This window comes from Blastomyces dermatitidis, assembly GCF_000003525.1.
Source record: "Blastomyces dermatitidis ER-3 genomic scaffold supercont1.7, whole genome shotgun sequence".
Taxonomy (NCBI): Eukaryota; Fungi; Ascomycota; class Eurotiomycetes; order Onygenales; family Ajellomycetaceae; genus Blastomyces; species Blastomyces dermatitidis.
In genome coordinates, this window is record NW_025544780.1 from 390,774 (window position 1) to 410,610 (window position 19,837).

The 19,837-nt window shown below is 49.9% G+C and overlaps 7 protein-coding genes across 7 annotated transcripts; 4 read left to right on the top strand and 3 right to left on the bottom strand.

Annotated features, from left to right (window-relative positions):
* The first annotated feature begins 142 nt into the window (after positions 1 to 142).
* BDCG_06574 (uncharacterized protein) lies at positions 143 to 5,258 on the top strand. The gene has a single exon (XM_045422323.1). It carries the CDS (start codon positions 1,554 to 1,556, stop codon positions 2,403 to 2,405), a length of 852 nt encoding a protein of 283 aa, XP_045277990.1. The 5' UTR covers positions 143 to 1,553; the 3' UTR covers positions 2,406 to 5,258.
* On the bottom strand, positions 2,689 to 5,335 carry BDCG_06575 (uncharacterized protein). The gene is made up of 3 exons (XM_045422324.1): positions 3,679 to 5,335; positions 3,479 to 3,582; positions 2,689 to 3,357 (listed from the first exon to the last, which is right to left on the bottom strand). The coding sequence occupies exons 1-3, from the start codon at positions 4,225 to 4,227 to the stop codon at positions 3,105 to 3,107; spliced, it is 906 nt and encodes a 301-aa protein (XP_045277991.1). The 5' UTR covers positions 4,228 to 5,335; the 3' UTR covers positions 2,689 to 3,104.
* Positions 5,336 to 5,504: 169 nt separating this feature from the next.
* On the top strand, positions 5,505 to 7,500 carry BDCG_06576 (sulfate transporter). The gene has a single exon (XM_045422325.1). It carries the CDS (start codon positions 5,710 to 5,712, stop codon positions 7,072 to 7,074), a length of 1,365 nt encoding a protein of 454 aa, XP_045277992.1. The 5' UTR covers positions 5,505 to 5,709; the 3' UTR covers positions 7,075 to 7,500.
* BDCG_06577 (phytanoyl-CoA dioxygenase) lies at positions 7,501 to 9,308 on the top strand. The gene has a single exon (XM_045422326.1). The coding sequence runs from the start codon at positions 7,752 to 7,754 to the stop codon at positions 8,853 to 8,855; it is 1,104 nt and encodes a 367-aa protein (XP_045277993.1). The 5' UTR covers positions 7,501 to 7,751; the 3' UTR covers positions 8,856 to 9,308.
* On the bottom strand, positions 8,596 to 12,053 carry BDCG_06578 (U3 small nucleolar RNA-associated protein 15). The gene has a single exon (XM_045422327.1). The coding sequence runs from the start codon at positions 11,192 to 11,194 to the stop codon at positions 9,491 to 9,493; it is 1,704 nt and encodes a 567-aa protein (XP_045277994.1). The 5' UTR covers positions 11,195 to 12,053; the 3' UTR covers positions 8,596 to 9,490.
* Positions 12,054 to 12,078: 25 nt separating this feature from the next.
* Positions 12,079 to 16,427, bottom strand: BDCG_06579 (uncharacterized protein). The gene is made up of 2 exons (XM_045422328.1): positions 15,350 to 16,427; positions 12,079 to 15,242 (listed from the first exon to the last, which is right to left on the bottom strand). Exons 1-2 carry the CDS (start codon positions 15,580 to 15,582, stop codon positions 12,362 to 12,364), a joined length of 3,114 nt encoding a protein of 1,037 aa, XP_045277995.1. The 5' UTR covers positions 15,583 to 16,427; the 3' UTR covers positions 12,079 to 12,361.
* A 196-nt stretch (positions 16,428 to 16,623) lies between these two features.
* Positions 16,624 to 19,797, top strand: BDCG_06580 (uncharacterized protein). The gene has a single exon (XM_045422329.1). The coding sequence runs from the start codon at positions 17,558 to 17,560 to the stop codon at positions 17,972 to 17,974; it is 417 nt and encodes a 138-aa protein (XP_045277996.1). The 5' UTR covers positions 16,624 to 17,557; the 3' UTR covers positions 17,975 to 19,797.
* Positions 19,798 to 19,837: the final 40 nt, after the last annotated feature.

Sequence of the window (19,837 nt, forward strand, 5' to 3'; positions counted from 1 at the left end):
TCTTTTCTTTTCTTTTTCTTTTTCTTTTTCTTTTTCTTTTTCTTTTTTTTTGCAATCAATTTGGTTTAACAATATAAATAAATAACTAGGGAACTCACTCATTCTAGCAACATGTTGGTTATATATTTGAAACTGAAGATTCTGTCAATCACCACTTCATCATTCATCATCACTCAAGTAAATAACTTAGTTATCTGCAATGTATTATTCTTGAGTATTTCTAACTCCCTAACTCTATCAGAACCCAACAGCTCCAGCCCCCAGTTAGTTATGTAACCAGTTGGCTAACTTTTACTGAGACTTGGTTACTTTGTTTCTTTGTCCATCTCCTGCATAAATTTTCTTCATGCAACAACTACTCACTGCAACAACCCAGCCCCAATTCCCAATTCCCAATTCCCAATTCTATTGGTACTGTTGGCCATACAAGCAGAGCTGCTCGCCTGGGATAACACACACACACACATATATATATATATTTATATATATATATATCTATTTGCCGCGAACCAAACTTGAAACATTCCAAATGTCCGAGGGTGTGACTTTGTCCCATAGTTTCGGTGGTGAGGGAGATATTCAAATCGGGGCACATTCTCTGGGGGATATATCTTATCCATCTCTATACACCAACATGCACCTGTTATAGTATGCAGGTGAATGCTGAGCGACTTCATCCGGAATTCCAGTGCATCTATCTCCCTAAGCGCTCCCCAGCCGAGCATTTCGTTGCTGCTAACTTACCGAAAAACGAGAGAGCCATACATAAGCTGAGGAAGAAGCCCCTTTATCTTATGGCATTCAGGCGGCTTTTGCGCAGATGAGCTGACCTTCCCAGATACATTTAGAGCGCGTAGCTCTGGCGGAGTTGGTCTCTCTTTCAAGGACAGTGGTATCATACAGGTGTTAATCAAAGAAGATATTCCTCCGACTTTCAACCAACCTCAAATGCGTCCATCCATCCAACACACTTGCGGTTAGAGTCGTACCAACAGGTCCATAAAAAAAACAGAAAAAAGAAGAAAAAAAAAAAAAAAAGAAAAAGAAAAAGAAAAAGAAAAGAAAAAAGAAAAGAAAAAAAAGAAAAAGAATGAATAGAACTTCGCGCCCATGGGGCCCCTTATACCGCGTCTCATGCAGTATGTTCTTTATAAACTATCGTTCTAGACCTCAGAAGGCTCTTCATGCATCATGCACCGCGAATATTCGTTTGGTTATATTCTCGTCCTGTTTTGTTGGGATAACAGGGCCCAAACCCCCATATTGCGTCTATCAACAAACAAGGCTCCTTTCCAGGGAAGGAATTCTTCCCGATGGGAGAATGATATATTATAAATAACAAAGCACACCCCCCCTGTCTATAATACCCTGCTTCTACAGCTTTGATTATCTTTTAATCCAGGCTCATCGTCGTCGGTTAATGGGCGGTCTTCCATTGACTTGACAGGGTACTATCAATTATAGTATTTATACTTTGATCGCTTTGCACCGAGTTTGACCAAGGGAGACAAAGGAAAACCGCTCCCACGCCGGTCCCCTCGCAACCATCAACCATGACGCGCTCATTACTCATCGCCATCCTTTCCCTATCACTTCCTCTGGCGCTCGCGACGGATGACTGCGGTAGCGGAGGCGTTGATTGTCCTGCAGCCTCACTAGACAGGACTCCCCGGCCGCTCTCGACTGCATATAGCCATATCACAGTTACAGTTAAAACTATAACCCCGAGGGGTGCACCCAAAGAAACTTTCCCATCGGCAGCTCTGGGGCCCCCTCTAGCCGCATCAGAACCCCCCGCGGCCGCGTCTCCTCGAGCCACTGCCACCCCCCTGAAGACTGCGCCGGCGGCGCCTGCATATCCCGCAAAGCCCCCGAAGCCCGGAGCGGGCGAAAGTGTCAAGAAGCCTAAAACCGCCCGTCCAGCAGCCCCAAAACCAGAGCCAGAGTACGAAGCTCCATCACAGAAGAAATCCCCGCCTCAACGTCAGTCTCCGCCAGACTACGAGGCCCCACCGAAGAAAAAATCCCCGCCACAACGTCAGTCTCCTCCAGACTACGAGGCTCCACCGAAGAAAAAATCCCCTGCCCCGAAGAAAGAATCTCCTCCTCCAAAGAAAGAATCCCCACCAGACTATCAAGCTCCGTCGCAGAAGGTATCCCCGCCGCAGCGTGAATCTCCGCCAAACTACGAGCCCCCCCCGAAAAGAAAATCTCCTCCGCCGAAGAAAGAAACCCCTCCTCCAAAGAAAGAATCCCCACCAGACTACCAAGCCCCATCACAGCAGAGACCGCCACCAAAACAGCCCGAGCCCGAACCAGACTACGAAACTGGGCCGGAATACCGACGCCGAGCTATCCGGACGCCTAGACGTGTTCGTCGAGCCAGGGATGCCATTTATTACTAACGTGGGTAATAGGCCTTGGTTGGTATCTATATTCTCTCTGTTATTGTTGTTGTTTCGGAAAAAAGGGTTCCCATCTCTTCTATGGCGCTGGGTGCATGATCCAGGGCCCCCGTCCTTTGACGTTGTGAGTTTGGAGTTTGGGATTTTAGATAACTGAGGAGATAGAAAGGGGGTGGCAAGGGGATGATCACCCGATTTTTAAATCCCCTTTTCCAATATTTTTCAAAAAAAAAAAGTTGTTTTGGCGACATAGAGCGGGATAGACTAATCCAATAATTAATCCACTTAATCTTAACATCTGTTTACTTCTTTGGTTCTCCATTTGAGATGTCTGTTCTTTCTTTCGCATATTTTTAAGTGTGGTGCATGCGCGAGATGTCAACCCTGTAGCAACACTTAATCCTAAATGCATTACTAGATATGGACGCAGAGGAGTGATATTGACAGAAAAGAACATACCAATTTACAGGCCAGTAGTAACCCCGAATACAATTCCATTCCCACTTCCAGTTCCGTTAACAACTGACTCTTTGTGTGTTTCTAATCCATCTATCTACGTGAGTTATTCTTTTGTAAAGACAAAAACAAAATAAAAAAGTCTGTTCCATTCAATAACCCCATCCCATTTCCCATATACAACATAACCCATCCATCCACATCCTCATACCCCACCATATCACTCTATCCCAGTCGACCTACTCACAACCGACTCCGCCCAACCCCAACTCCCTCCCCCGCAGCCCTGAGAATAAACCCCGCCACCTTCCCCGGCCGACTAATCATGGGCGAATGGCCGGCGTCCTCCAGCACCTCGATACGGTCCCGCGCAATCCCTGCACCAAAGGCCATGCGCGTCTGCACCTTGAAGGGGACGGCGCCGTCGTGTTTGCTCATCAGATAGGAGCAGGGGTAGTGGCGGTAGGCGGGGTAGGTGAGCGGGGAGAAGAAGACGCTGGTGGGTTTTGGGTTAGTGAGCTGTGGGGTTGGGTTTTGGAGAGAGGTATTATATATATATATATGTATGTATGTATGTATGTATGTATGTATGTATGTATGTATGGAGGGGACCTTACGGGAGTGGTTGGAGTTTCAGCTTTGAGGACCAGTAGTGCTGGGCGAGGGGAGGCAGGTCGTTGTAGAAGCGGGCAGGGCCGTCGAGGATGCGGATTTGTTCGTTCTGGGGATTTGTTTATTTAGTTATAGTGTTGGTCATGGGAAGATGTGAAGACATGGATGTAGAAAGAGATGTATAAATGAGAAGTCAAATAAATACCTTCAGCTCAAAACCCTTTAGCTCTGTGCGCTCTGGTGTCCACAGGCCTTTTCCAACAGGCAGAACCATGCCAACAATGAATGCCAGATGCACAATTCGGCCGCGGCGAGGGATGTATTGAGCTAGTCCTGTATCATCTCCAGCACACATCGCCTTTGCATCTGTCTCCTTCTTCACAGCACTGGAAACCTCCTCTTCTCTCTCCTTCTCGCCATCTCCATCCATCCCCTTTCCTCCAACCTCTTCACCATCCTGAGAATAGCCCTTCATCTCCCCATGAAACGCCTTCAACGCCTCGCACCCCGCCACAGCCGCGTACGAGTGCATCACCACAACCACATCCTTTCCACAGTCCAGCACGGCCTCGATGCCGCTCTGGATGGCATCCACGTCGCAGGAGAAGTCGGGCGCGGCGGGCACCATACCAGGCGACTTGAGGGCCACTGGGTAGACGGAGTAGCCGGCCTTCTCGAGCAGAGGCGTCACGAAGGTCCAGACGGCGGGGGATTGCCAGCCGCCGTGGACCAGGAGGATGGTTGGTTTCGACATCGCTTGGGTTGACACGGTTGGGGTGGTTTGATGTGCTAGGGAGTGTTTGATATGAGAGTAAGGATTCAGTAATATGAGACTGGTTGTGAGTAGAGCTCCCTGCAATATTTTTTTTGAATAATATGCACTTCTTTGACTCGATGAGCGGGTATATCGGTATTATTTAAGATATCAAAAAGAGATTGCGTTTATAAAAACCGCGGACAGAAATCCCTTCGGTGGATTTGTGGGAATGATATGAGACACACAACACAACACGCGCACAATGTGTCCGACGAATAACACAAACGACATCTATTGAAGTGGGAAATTCTAGGAGATTCCTCTCCGAGCAGAACAATAACAATAACAACAACAACAACGGCTCTTGGGCCCGTTGCTCATATGGAAACCCGGCTTCATCCTTCACCCTTTGGCCAACCACCAGCCAGCGAGAAGAAAGGAAAATAGATGCATAACACACACACACACACACACAAACGAGGAAAATAGAGAGCAGGAGTACATATTATCAGCCTATACCACAGGGCTTGCTGAGCTAGGGACACCGGGACCAGGTAATTTCGCGCTTTGCAACACTGGGCTTCTATGCTGCGACAGCCTGGAGAGAAAAAAAAGATGGATGAGTAGGAGGGGATCTCAAACGCTGCTCGCTTTGTCTAACCGTCCCTTTTTTTTTTCTGGCTATCCTTGTTCCGCCATTCCTTGGTCGGCACAAGACAAGGATAATTTGTGGGAGAAATAGAAAAAGAAAGAAAAAACCGTTGAGAAATGATCAAGGCGCTGGTGGCGGAGATCATCTTCGTAGCAGTAGTTATTTATTTATACACATAAACCTGGGAATATATATATATATAGGACTATATACAATAGTTACAGCATTGGGATTAATGAAGATTAACCCAGTTTGGGTTGGAAATAATAAGCTCCTGGTCGTTGGAAGAGTCAAGAAGAGCGCACCGTCATCGCAGCTGTATAATCAGATATAGTTATTATTGATCACACAATGGAATGTTGTGCTGCGTTTGCCATGTTTCCGAGTTGTAGAAATGCAGAAATATTAGTTATATATTTAGAGGAACAAAGGAAACTGAAACAAGAGTATTTAGCTAAATAATAAATAATTATTATGGATTGCGTTGGTTGTTCAAACAAATAAATATCCGAGAAAAAATATATCAACTATTTATTTATTTATTTAGTTAAATATTTAAATATTTAACTAAATAATATTGAACCGGCCCAACTTGAAATCTTAATTATTTAAATAAATATTATTATATTTAGCCCCTGAATCCCGACCAAACACAATCTTCCAAACATCCGCTGTGTAACCTCCTCCACAACGAACGACCACCACAATATCAGCACAACAGCCTGATCTCATCTCCCTCCATGATATCTCCTCTATCCCTCCAAAACCCGCGCCTCCCTCATCTCCCCCACCAGCCAACACTTCTTGCCGCCATCTAAACCGTCAAAATGCCCCTCCCCTTCAACCTCCGCCCTCCCAAACTGCCTCACTCCCGCCACAACCGCCAAACCCTCCGCAACCAACCCCTATCCGAACTCTCCGGCGCCCTCGGCGACCTGGGCACCTTCCTCCCCCTCCTCACCGCCCTCGCCATCAACAACACCGTCTCCCTCCCAGCAACCCTCCTCTTCTCCGGCCTCTACAACATCCTTACCGGCCTCTTCTTCGGTATCCCCCTGCCCGTCCAGCCCATGAAAGCCATCGCCGCCGTCGCCATCGCGAAGCATTTCACACCGGGCCAGATCGCCGCCGCCGGCATCTTCGTCGGCGCCTGCATCCTCCTCTTCAGCGTCACGGGCTTGCTGACATGGTTTGCGCGCGTCGTGCCCACCCCCGTCGTCAAGGGGATCCAGGTGGGCGCGGGCCTGTCGCTAGTCATATCTGCGGGTGCGTCTCTGAAGAGCCAGCTGGGCTGGTCGGGGCCGAGCTGGGGGGATAATTATATCTGGATGCTTGTGGCGTTTGTGGCGCTGGCGCTGACGGGCATCTATCGGCGCGTGCCGTATGGGCTGGTGGTGTTTGTGGTCGGGCTTGGGTTTGCGTTTGTGCTGCTGGGGACGTCGCCGGATCAGAGGCTGCCGTCCTTTGGCGTTTGGAGGCCCGGTGTTTTTACCCCTGTCGGGGATGAGTGGAGGGTGGGTATCGTTGACGCGGGCATTGGGCAGATCCCGCTGACCACGCTCAATTCTATCGTGGCCGTTGTGTATCTGGCTGGTGATCTGTTACCGGAGGTGCAGACGCCGTCGACTACGGCCATTGGGCTTAGCGTTGCTGGTATGAATCTACTGGGTTGCTGGTTTGGTGCCATGCCGGTGTGTCATGGCTCTGGCGGCCTGGCGGCGCAATATCGATTCGGCGCTCGGAGCGGGGCGAGCATCATCCTCCTCGGTGCCTTCAAGCTAATTATTGGTCTGTTTTTCGGAAACACGCTTGTTGGTCTGCTGCAGCGGTTTCCCAAATCATTCCTGGGCGTTATGGTGATTGCAGCTGGGCTGGAGCTGGCGAGTGTGGGCGAGAGCTTGAATACGTCCCGCGCATGGGATATGGTCAAACACCCAGGCTCTGGGAATGCGTCTGGGTTACGACTGCCTGGGAGCGGTCTGAACGAGGCGGAGAAGAAGCAGAGGTGGACTGTCATGATGGTCACGGTGGGCATGCTGGTTGCGTTTAAGAACGATGGGATTGGCTTCCTCGCTGGGATGGTTTGTCATTGGACGTACAAGCTTCCGGCATTGATTGAGGAGATCCAGAGGAGATATGGAGAGGGGAGGATTAGACTACCCGGTAGTGGTCGTGGACGTGGGAGTTTTTGATATGGATATGATATGTGGAGGATATGGAAGTAGAACGGTTGAACGCCCCCCCCCCCCCCCTCCCTCCCTTGAATAATGATTAACGATGGAATGAAGTACGATTTCTCTTCCGGGATCGAAGGTAAATTATCTTGCGGATTTAACATTTCCCCCTCTTAATGATGGAATGAATGTGCTATGCAAATTAACTATCGTCCGGGTTTACTTTTCTCTTCTATGATGACCCCCTATTTTTGAGGGAACTGGTTTATTTTCGGTCTACCTTCTCTATGGTTGGATTTTAGCAGATTTTGGATTTCGGGATACCATACCCCTACCCTAGATTTAGTTCAGGGAAGAGTAAACAGCATTTTGTCACCATATATAGTAACAGAATCTACGTCTATCTATCTCTATCTCTATCTCATCTCATCCGTACTTGCTCCCTGCCCTTCCGCTCTCCAGATATTATTAATACACCTTGGATCAGATTAGATAAGATCCTAGCCCTAACTTCTCTCCCCGCATTTGGAGATATATTTCAGGCTCCAAACTTCCGCATCGACCTCAAAAAACATCACGAAGCTCATATCTACATAACTCACCATCTTTGCCCTGCGGCTATATGAGCTAGCACTATTCCTCGCATACTTCCGAAACCCACAGCAACGAGGCCCGTCCCCCCGCCATCATCCACCATGTCCGCTGCAACCCTTTCCCCTCCCCCTCCGCCGCCCCCCTCCTCCATCCCCGGCCTCACTCCAGCCCAACTGGCCTCATTCCGCGAAAACGGCTACCTAGTAATCCCCAACTTCCTCAGCAGCGACGAAGTCTCCTCCCTCCTCCAGACCACCCACACCCTCCTGAACGACTTCCCGCTCGACTCGCACCCGCTCACCTGCTTCACAACCGGCGACGAATCCGACGACGACGCAGACCACTGTAGCACCAACAACGCCAAAGCAAAACACATCGGCGACCAATACTTCCTCACCTCCGGTAACAAGATCCACTTCTTCTTCGAGCCGGACGCGTTTATCCCCAACTCCAGCCCGCCGCAGCTCCGCAAGTCCAAAACCCTCTCCATCAATAAAATCGGGCACGCCCTACATGTCCTCTCCCCGCCCTTTGCACAGGCTACCATCCCCGCACCACCACCACACACGTCCATATCTACATCTCCATGTCCATCCACCGGTGCCCGCAACGCCGCCATCGCCCGCGACCTCGGCTTCCGCGACCCGCGCGTCCTGCAGTCCATGGTCATCTGCAAGCAGCCCGGCATCGGCGCGGCCGTGCACCCGCACAAGGATAGCGAGTTTCTGTACACGGACCCGCCGAGCGCCGTGGGGTGGTGGATCGCGTTGCAGGATGCCGGGGCGCGGAATGGGACGCTGGGGGTGTGGAAGGGCAGTCATCGGCGCGGGTATATTCGGCGCAGGCTTGTGAGGTGTGTTGGTGGTGGGGCGGATGGGGGCACGGAGTTTGTGCAGTGGGATGGGACTGGGCTGGCGGGGGAGTTGGTCGATAGTAATGATGATGGGAATGGGAGAGGGGAAGAAGAGGAGCCCTATGTACCTCGCGACGAGGATTTTGAGTTATTGGAGGTCCCTGCGGGGTCGTTGGTGCTCATTCATGGGAACGTGCTGCATCAGAGTGAGCGGAATACCAGCGACATCAGCCGGTTTGCGTATACGTTTCATGTCATTGAGGGGGCGGAAGGGTGGAAGTATGATGAGCGGAACTGGTTGCAGCCGGAGCCTGGGGAGGGGTTTACGAGGTTGTATGCTCAGGGTTATTAAGTGGGGAATCTACGGTAAAATTGCCCCATGTCTGTGTGGACTGTTGATGGTAGAAGAAGCTGGCGTGATTTATGGGTGAGTGGCGACGTGTATGATTTTCATTTCTCGATGATTTTGTCGTGGATATATATCCCTTTGTTGTTTCAGACCCTCCTTTACAACACTTTGATGCGGATATTTTAAAGCCTTTTGGATGGGAATGGGGGATACAGGACATAGACTATTGCCGTCCATCCGTCGGTAGCAGTTGAGCGGGAAGCTAGCATTGATGGATACGTATGATTTTCATTTCTCGATGTCTTCTTCTCATATATATCTGTCTCGGCCCTCCTTTCTAGGGCCTTGAGGTGGATGTTTTTTGAATCAATTATTATGATGACTCTTGGCTTCACATAGGCCGGGGATGCTATTTCAGAACAGAATCTATATTATGAACACTGTTGCTTTTTCTCCTCCTTTTCATCCAGCAGAATTCGCTAAAAACGGAAACAGAAACATAAATCTATGCACTATGCACTCGAGTATGTAGTGGGAGGGAAATAAAAAACGGGGGATCCAAAACTCCCAAACAGCCATCCGATAAAATATAATGAGATATCCCAACAGCACGTACAAAAGAAACCAAAATCAACATTTCAAGAAACACTCAACATCCCCAACATCCCCTTCGTCATCCACGCCTGCTGTGCCCGATCCACCTCCTCCCGCACCCGCGCATGTAACCTCTCAACCATCCCATCAATAATGGCCGACTGGCCCAAATTCCCCGAGTAGATGTCCAGTATATTCATCGCAACCTCCACACACATATCCACAACCCTGGGGTCCGTGATGGATTTATACACCCACTTCAACACGGGTTGCAGCGTGACTTCATCGCGCCCGCTGAGCGCTGCGCGGAGGGCGGAGCGGTGCCGCAGCGCCGTGAGGAGGGTTAGGGTGTTCAGTTTGCTATTCGCCGCGGTGCTCTTATTATTATTATTATTGCTATTGTTGCTATTGGCGGAGGCCAGGACGGCGTCGAGAGCAGCGGCGTAGCGGCCTTTGCGCAGGTCGAGTTCCCAGGGCTGTTCCCGCTTACGCTTCCGGGTCGAGGCCGCCGGGCCCTGCGCGTCAATGACGATATCAATCCCTTCCCCGACAAAATCCATACCGCGCAGGCGCTTCTCCCACCCCTTTCCGCGCTTTTTCTGCTGCTTCGCCACGCGTTTGTCGTGCTCGTCTAATTTCCCGTCGAGGAGCGCCTGCATCTCTCTCTGCCGCTCGCGCTCGCGCACCTTCTGCTCACCCGATAACCGCGTGCGGATGGATAGCAGACCAGACTGCATGCCGACGGCGATGTGCTTGTCCTCCCTATCCGACCCCGTGGCAATGACGCCCAACGACAAAATCGGCGAGGGATATTTGCTCCCGCCCACCACATTCCACCCCGTGGTCTCAAACACCTTCATATGCCCATCCAGCGCGCCACTGACAACCCTCCTCCCGCCCGACGCTAGCGACAGCGCCGTGACCGTCTTCTGATGACTCTTGATAACATGCAATGGCTTCCCCGCAACGACATCCAACACCGCAATCTTATTTTCCGCCGCAGCAAGCATCGTCGTCCCCGCCGTCAACGGCAACACACTCTCCACCGGCCCCCGCATCTTAAACGTCATCACACTCCTCCCTCCCGGGCCCGCCCGCGAATCCCAGACCTTCACCAGCCCATCATATCCACCCGAGTAGAGCAAATCCGTCCCCCTGCCCCCACCAGCCGCAGGCATAAACCCCACGCACCGCACATAATCCTCATGACCCAGCAGAGTCCGCACGCTACTCTCGCTCGGCAGATCCCACAGGCGCACGGTGCGGTCGTCGCTCGCGCTGAGCAGCGCAGTGGGATCCGCGGGCGAGAACTGCACGGCCCAGACGGGCTGTTTGTGCTCGCGCCAGGTCTTGAGGATGGCGCGCGAGTGGATGTCGAAGACCTGGATGGTGCCGCTGTCGTCGGAGGCGGCGAGGATGCGGCCGTCGGCGCGCACGGAGGCGCAGCGGGTGATATCGTCGAAGCGGGTTATGGTTTTTAGGAGCTTGCGGGTGCGGATTGAGTAGAGTTGGACGCGGGCGCCGGTTGCGACGGTAAAGAGGTCTGGGGGTGCTGCTGTTGGCTTCTGGGTCGAGGAGGTGATCGAGGAGGCGAAGGGTTGGGAGATGTGGTTTATGGGGCTATTGGAGGGGGAGGGGAGGAGAAGAGGGTTCTTAAAAGAGCGCCAGTATTGTTGTTCGGGGGTTAGGCGGGTAGAAGGGATAGAGGGGAGTTTCGTTTGGGGGAGAGGGAGGACGGGGGCCGCCATGGTTGCGGTGAGGTGAGGTGGGTGGTTGGAGCTGGGGAATCAATGATTGGGGGAGTCGTGGAGTTTTAAGTAAGATTTAACAGGTAGGTATACGATACATTGCGCTACTGAGGTTCCCGGCTCGTAGTAGTTCGCAGGCCAATTGCATAGAAATAGATATTAGTGTTGGTGTTGTCTGATAAACAATTGCGGCTTCAACTATTTTTTATTTTTTTTGAAGCTCGGGAGAAATTTCGCCGGGGCGGGATAATGTTGATCCGACTCCACAACTTGCGGAGGTTCGTATATACAATAAATACATTGACATAAACAGGAGGCAGGATATAAAGAAATGGTTATCATTCTCATGGCACTGCAGGAGGTTTACAGGAGGTGTCAGTTGATATTTGGTTAAACACTCTGAGTCAAGGACACATCCGGCACAAGATGGAAACCAACCACAAGTCATCAAACAGACTCATTCTCAATATTAAAATGCTGACTCAATATCTACAGTAACTAACAGATATTCACAAATAGAAAAAGATATAGATAATAAGAAATATGAAAATATTTAAAAGGAAATCACACAACAAATACAGGAGGTGGAAAATAGACTAGTGCGAGAATAGTTAAAAAGAGAGCTGAAGATCAAAACCGAAAGAGATCTACATAAAATCAGTTTTCTATAAGAATTTCTCTCCCGTCTTCCATCTCCCAGACGTAGGAAGGTAGTCTGGTCAAAACCCGCCATCCATCCACCCGATGCAACAAAATTCCAGCCCAAAATGTTAAATCCGGTTGGGAATTGGGGATATATGTAATCGAGAAGACAAAGAAGGAACAAACAGAGAGGAATAGACACAAATAATAATAAATTAAAAAAAAAAAAAAAAAAAAAAAAAAAAAAAAATGAAAATTGAGAAAGAAATGCCGGCCGAATATGTTTTTGTCATATACCAACCACACCACCCTCAGTCTATAGAAAAGGGGGAAAATTAAGAAAAAGACACCATGTCACACAATGCGTTCCAATCATCCACTCATCTCTTCATTTCCGCTCGTATATACCAAAATAAGTCCAAAAAATCAAATAAAGAATGAGGTTCCTTGCCGATCAAAGTCAGTGCCTGGGGGTTCCTTACCAAACAACAATGAACCCCAACCAACCCAATCCAGCCACACACATTACCCCCCATACCCCGGCCCCGGACCACCACTCCCGACATACGACATTCTCCCCCTCCCCCTCCTCGCCGCATTCCCAACTCCACCAACTCCAATATCAATCCGCCGTATCTCCTCACTTAACGCGTCTAGCTCCCCTACATCGCCACCGCCACCGCTGCTGCTGTGCACAGGGACTTTCGCGGGGATAGGCGGCCCGGTGGATATCGAGCTTGATGTTGGAGAATGAGAATGGTAGTGGCCGTGTGAATGAGAGTGTGAATGGGAGTGAGGATGGCGGGTAAGTTGTTGGCTTGAGGGCGAGTGAGAATGGTGGGATACTGGGATAGGGGCGGTGGAGATGGAGTTGTGTGGGCTGTGGTTCGGGCTGTGGTTGGCGTATTGCGGGGTGCCTGCGCTAGTATTACCGTTATACCCGTACGGATCTCGCTCCCGGAGGGGGAGGGCGTTGTTAGGTCGTTGGCTGGTGGTATGATTATGGCTGTGAGTATAGATGAGGTCTTTGCCACTGGCTCTGCCACTGCTGGAGTTATTCGTGGGTTGTATATATGAGTGTGGGCGGGACGTTTGTTGGAGGCGGGCGCGGGCTTGTGGAGTGGTAGAGGAGTTGATGGTTTGTTGGTGGAGAGGTATGGTCGCAGGTGCCTGCGAATATGATTGGACGGGGGTCACGGAGTGTGGTCGTGCTTTCATAACCAGTGCGGAGGAGGAAGAAGAGGTCGATGAAGATTTAGTTGGTGGCGACGCAGCTGATTCACGCGGTGAGAACCGCGTCGAGCTCTGTGGTGCATGCTTGAATCGGACGACTATTTCTGGTTTCCGCGATTTACGTTCTGGCTCCGGCGCCCAAGTATCCGTGGGTAGATGGTCGGAAGGGTCAATGACCCGACCATCATTGCCGATTATGGGCCCTAGTTCCCGAAGTTTCTCCACTTCCCGCTGTCGGGCAGCTTCCATGGCGCCCTCGGGCGTTTCGTAAGCAGGAGCGGCCTGTTGAAGGGCGGCGGCGTTTGCGGTGCGCGGGTCCAGAATGTCATAACAGTCTGGCGAGAAAGGCATTCCACTTGGAACACTGAGCTCCTTCGGGGGAGGTGGATGTGGGCTGACAGATTTGCGGGGAGGAACATGTCGGAGGTCAGGACTTGTTCGTGGAGGCCGTTCAAGCATCGAACTTGGAGATGCGCGCACGAGCTGAGAAGGAGGCGTGGGCTGTGGTGGTGGCGGGACATGGTTTTGATGACGTTCGAGCTGGCCATTATACAAGTTTCTGTCTAGCTCATCTGCAACAGATGCTTCGTAGCCGGGTACCAAAGCCGAGGGGACAATCTCCCCGTTTGACGTGCTAGGACGATCCTGGGAACGTCCCCTATCATGCCCATAAATACTATTATACGAAGGTGTCGGGGAAGCTGAATAAATTGGCTCCCTTTCTGCAGATGAGAAACTCTGGTTCTGGTAATTTGGAGAGTAGGGGATGTATTTCACTTGATCGTCGACTGGCATTGGTGAGGTCCTGCCTGCGCCCAGATTGAGAGGCTCCGGCATTGGTATGGGTGCCATCTCGTTTTGAGAGTACTCCACTGGCGGCGGTGGTGGTGATGGTGGTGCGTGCTGCTGCTGATGCTGTTGTTGTTGCTGCTGCTGGTGTTGTTGTTGGAAGACCTGGCGATGTACTGGGGGCGGAGGGGGCGGTCCTTCCTCATCTTCGTCATGAACGTGCGGCTGCATGCATTCATGGCGAGGGCGGCGGTCTGTTTGGTTGACAGAGTGGCGTAGCGGGCTATCACGGAACACGTCGTTGTTGGGCTGAGAGGGGCTATATTGGTGGTAGTGGTTATGGCGATCACTAGGCCCAGTCATGACTAGAGATTGTGAGGGAGGCTCTGGAGGTTGTGTGCGCATTTCTGCAGCGCCGTAAGGAGAACCGCGAGAAGGAGGTGGATATGATGGTGAGCCGCCACTGTAATGTTCTGGTACTGGCATAATGTAGTTATTTTGCCGTGGAAGTGTCTGGTAAGAATCGCGGGAATGGGTGATGGGTGAGGGGTGATGTTCATATCCGTTTTGCTCGATTGAGTGCTGATGGCCATGGTCAAGCGACTGGTGGTGGTTATTGTGAACATTGTGGCTATATTCTGGTTCTTGAAAATAGACTTGTTCCCGAGGCAAAGGCATCGGGGGTTGAGATCGGCGATCGTACTGATCGGCTGGTAGCTCTTCAGCCTCCCGAGGCGGCGTATGTTGATAAGCTTGGCGTATCGGAGTAGAGTATTTCGACGCAGCGTTAGGGGGCGGAGGCCCCCATGAACGATTGAAATCATCAGGAGTTTCGTATGTCCGTGGATTTTGCGTCGGGGGGGCTGGCTGCGGATGTAGCTGCGGTTGTGGCTGTGCCTGGGCTAGTGGTTGGGACTGGGGCGGCTCTGGTATTGGTTGTCGCGTTGGAATTGGGTGATTCTCTCGAGATGGAGGAGGAGCGACGCGATCGGATGAAGATGGGCGGGCCGGAGACGAGCCAGTAGGGTCAGCGGGCAGAGGTCTTCTCTTTGACGGTTTGGCTTGACGAGGACCCGAAACGCCTGATTGTGCCGCCTCTGTCTTTGCCTCGACTTTATCTGCTTCCTTTCTCCGCTCGATAACCGTTTCATCCTTAGGGCGGGTGTCGTAGAAGGTCAACTCGATCCTAATATCCCCCGCATATTTCCCTTTGTACTGCAATGCATGCCAAAAGTCATTCTGCCCACCACCTGGGATAATCACGTTTTTAATATCAATCCATGTTTCACCGATGAGGTCTGTCTTCTTATCGTCATTGAAGACGGAGACTTTTAACTGTGTGTAATCGGGTGAGTCGTGTACCGTAAACCGTAACTCTTGATCCCTAAACAAGGTAGAAAAAGGGAAAGCCATTTGTTAGAAATATGATCTAGTCCACCAAAAAAAACAAAACAAAAGAGAACCTGGTAAAGTGAATCTCCGTCCACTAACCATTTTGGGGTCTGGCCGCCTCTCATATCAGTTTCCGTCTTCTTCGCCTCCTTCCCCAGCCGCGCGGCACAGTAAGGATTCTGCTTGCCCATTGTTTTCCTGTTGGGCAAATTTTTGGCGCGGTCGATGATAGCGACCAGCGTCCCTATCCGGGGGCCATCCACAGACATATCTGCAAAGATGCCAGCAGTATGCTGAGGCGCCTGCGCTGGTTTTGACAGTTTGGAAACCATGATGATGTGCGGCGGGGAAATTTCATGTACAGTACCAGTTGCCCTGTCTATTTTGTTGTTGATTGACTTTCCTGGTGTTCCAAAGCATCCAAAAGTAAACAGATATTAAAAAAACGAAAGAACGTATTCATTAATTTTTTTTCAACCTCAAATGTCGGTCAACGAGAAAAATTAGAGAAATAAGCAATAAATACGACAAGCCCGGTGCTGTCCGTTGTTGTCGTATGCAGCTTTCGACCGGAAAAGGACGAAGCAGGCGGAGGTGAAATAAGAGTATTTTCAAGTGAGAGAGAGTACACAGCCGGGGGGCCAATGACGACAGAGAAGACGAATCAGTCCCGACCAGGACCAATTGATCAGGTAGGATAAATATAGCCTAGCCAGTCAGAGCGCTAGAGGGACGCGGTTGGCGAAGACCAGTTAAAGAGAGCGAGAATAAGGTCGTAGTGTAGGCCGTCCGTGGTTAAAAGAGTGAGGGGACAATAGCCCAGAACAGCCAGGCAATAGAGAGGAGGAGAGAGGAAGAGAGAGGATTCCTGTCCATGAATTGGAGCAATGGTGGTGGAGGAGGTGGAGATATATGAATAATGAAGAATGACTCGCTGCCGGGATGTTTTGATATTGGCGTGGTTGGTGCCAGAAGTGGCTGGGAACAGCAGCTAACTAGTTATGTGAGGCCAGACCGGGCTCAAGAGGCCGGGGGCCAGCAGCGGATTGGCTGGGAAATACACAATAATCCTGGATTGTCCTTTACTATTCCCTGTTGCCGCCAGGCTTTTAGTAGTAGATGTGGTCTTCCCTGATCCTCATATCCGGTATCTGGCCGTTGTCTTGACGTTGGGAATGATTTACTTCGTGATGTTTTGTTGATGTTCAGATTCACCGTTCAAATGCCAAGCATATGTCCCCGTGACCGCAGCCTCCGGGCTATTATTTTTCCGCCACCGGGCCTAGTTTAGCGATCAAGCCCTGCAGCCACATCTTGGCAGTGCCACAGTCTAGCCCGCTTTGGAAAGGGTCTTGGCATCCATGGATCTTCTTCTTACTTCAACTTCAGATCAATCATTATTATTATTACATATATAACTACCAACCGTCATTACCGTCATCACCGTCAATGCCTGGTCACTAGGTCGCCACCGCAGCAATTCAACTAACTACTAGTAGTAGTTCACTACCTTCCCTATATTCATCATATATTCGTCTTGACTCTTTCATTCAACGAGAGTATTCCAGGGAATCTCTCCCAAATTCCCCCTCTTATTATACACCGATGTTTAGACAGGTTTACCTCCCATGACGGGCAGGCCGGGAGAATTGATTGACATATATTACTACCCCTAAGATCGCGCTTTTGCGCAACCGCTGGGGACACCGTCTAGCGTATAATAAGTTATTCAATACCTTGATTACCACATTATGGTAGGCTGTTATCCTCTTTCCGAGGAGCTTTGACATATAATTTCCCTCTCACGCAGGTTGTGTTTCGCCATAAAAAGCAACCGCTTAGGTTACCGCAACGAAAGCTGCTATTCGTCACGATGTCGAGTCGAGCTGTTTCTACCCGCTAAAAGCACGAAGTTGGATCTAATTCCCTATTGACGGCCTCGTCCTGTTCACCAGCCTTGACTGAAGAAAGCTACCGTTTCCTACCTCCCCTCAGCCAGGCAAAGAAAACTCATCAGAGGGTCCATTGAAGCGGAGGCCCCAACCTCGAAAATTACTGCGAGAACTATTTAAACTCCACATGCCACCAGACACGGCTCCCACTAATAGCTGTGGCGTTTATACCTGCTCTCTTTGTTCCAACCTCGCCACGAGCTAAATCTCAGTTGTGACACACGGCCTAAGGAGTGCCCCTGCGTTGGACTCCGTCGCTCTCATTACCATCCTACAGCATCATCCTCTTATACAAATATATTTCTTTAGTAGGATTCACCCATCCACTCCTATATCCCCTCTCCATGCCCACGCAATGACTAGCTGGATGAACCTTTGCCGGCGACCTGTCAAAGCCACCAAGACCAGCATCACAACCCCTACGCCCGAGACTCAAACGATTGTACCCCATGGACAAAGATTCTTCTCCTACCTTAGAAGAGGCTATGGAGCTCTTCGTGAATTGAGTACCTGCCAAGCAAGCAAAGATGGGAGATGGAATTGTCCAATGTCATCCTTATCCATAATAGCCTCTAGAGTCATTCTTGCGGCAGGAACCGGTGAATTCTGGGAGATCTTGTCTGATCCTGGTTTTGAAGCGAGATTGATCCACAATAACATCCCTATTAATGATTCTATGGCGGACAGGTGTCGCATTTGCATGATTGCGGGACGCAGAGATCATTTTAAATATTTCCTATCAGAATATTATGACAGAGTCCATCCAGTTTAAACGCCCAGCAGGTATTAAGGCTATTAATGAGGAGATCCTATCCTTTAGACTCGCCTGACATGGGCTGTCTATCAGGGAACTTTTTGATGACTGACTACATTCTAGCGAGCCCTACTGATGATCATTTGCTGTCACCGCAACAGTGAATTTGCAACTCGAAACTATATGGGGCAAGCCTCTACAAACCCCCCCCCCCCCCCCCCCGGGAATAGATGTGCGGAAGCGCGCTTTGGAATGAGGACGGGGATGTCCCTGGATGAAAAGACTAAATCATTCAGTTGATAACGTCTGTCACAATCTCCGGATTTATTCACGAGCAAAAGCTGGCATCCCTCTCAGACAGCCATGAGATTCTTATTCAACAAAAAAGACAGTATTATTTTGCTCCACTATCTCCTTTTTTTCGGATATTCACTGCTGTGCATTGCCATACCATGCATGCAGCGAGATCTTCTTGCTGCATCCCTTGCGAGGGAAACTAGTAAAGGGCTACTGCGAGCTTTTTCGAATCAGTTAATGACAGGGGCCAGTATGGTGTTATAAGTGTGGAGGTGAGCTATGAAGGGCGAAGGGAGAGATGTCTCATCTTCTCCGTATTTAATCATCAGACGCTACTAGGATACATGTCCAGCTAGTGCGAGAGTGATCCGGAATATAATTTCTGCGTACTCAGCTATCTGGAATATTTCAACACGAATCCTGGGCCGAGTTCCCGGCCATATTTCGACCGCCGTTGACATAACAGCTAATCCCAAGTTAACTATGCCGCATCCCATCACTCATCGCAAAACTAACAAGCTATAATAAACCTCATCTCTGGAACCTTTCAATGGTGTTATGTCCCTGCTCTGTGCATTACTTCTTTTTGATGATAAACCCATAGGGGCAACCATCAGTTACACCGGTTGTTAGACAGTTCTCGGCCTGGAACCTACAGCACTTATTACCAACGCATTGAGTGCCGACTCTCTATATCTAATGGGACTTTGTCCTCATACATATTAGATGCACAACTATCTACACTCGCTCTATCCTGTACTCGCTACTTGTCACCTTGGATGACCTAGCTACTGCTTGAAGGGTGTATCCGTAGAGGGCCCCTTCCCCTTGGGGTACCAGATCGGCGTGGGTTCTAGTGCGTATACGGCATGTGATATCGCGGCAGTGATGTTGAGCATGCGCCTGGCCTCCGCTCAACCCTACGTCCTACGTGGATAAAATATCCCCTTGAATACAGTCTATCTCAGAAGCATACACGCAACAGTGCTAATCAATTTTTCAGGCAATGTTGGCTTGAGCGGAAGGGATTGTGGAAGGTTGGTTATTTCGAGAAGGAAAGCAAAGGTTCTCAGATTTTCTGACAGATTACAGAACTGGTCGAACATCCCAAACGCAATTGGAAAACACCATGATTGGTTTTTGGAGACAGAGAACATGGAGGACTGTGAGCATGGACAACCAAAGGATCGCTGAGAACAAAAATGTTGTTTATCATTAGAGGATGAAAGAAACATCTGCATACATGGAAATCGAATGGAGATTGGTTCCCCATGCCCTCAAACGATCAAACCAAGTTAAATCAATATCAATTGTGCTTGATGTCTCGTAAGCCTAATTGAAATCGGCATGCCGTTGTCAACGCTTTAATCAATGTCGGTTATTAGAGGACTATCACTCGCATTGTTCTGATCAACTGAAGCGAAATTATCTTCATGTTCAGTATCATGGATCTTATCCACATCCAATTATCAATACTCCTTCTACTGGGCTATGCAATTGAAAAAGAACGATTATTTTTCATCAAATATCACGAAGAAGATAACCCCGACCAAACAGCTCATCAATGGTGATTGCTTTTAATCG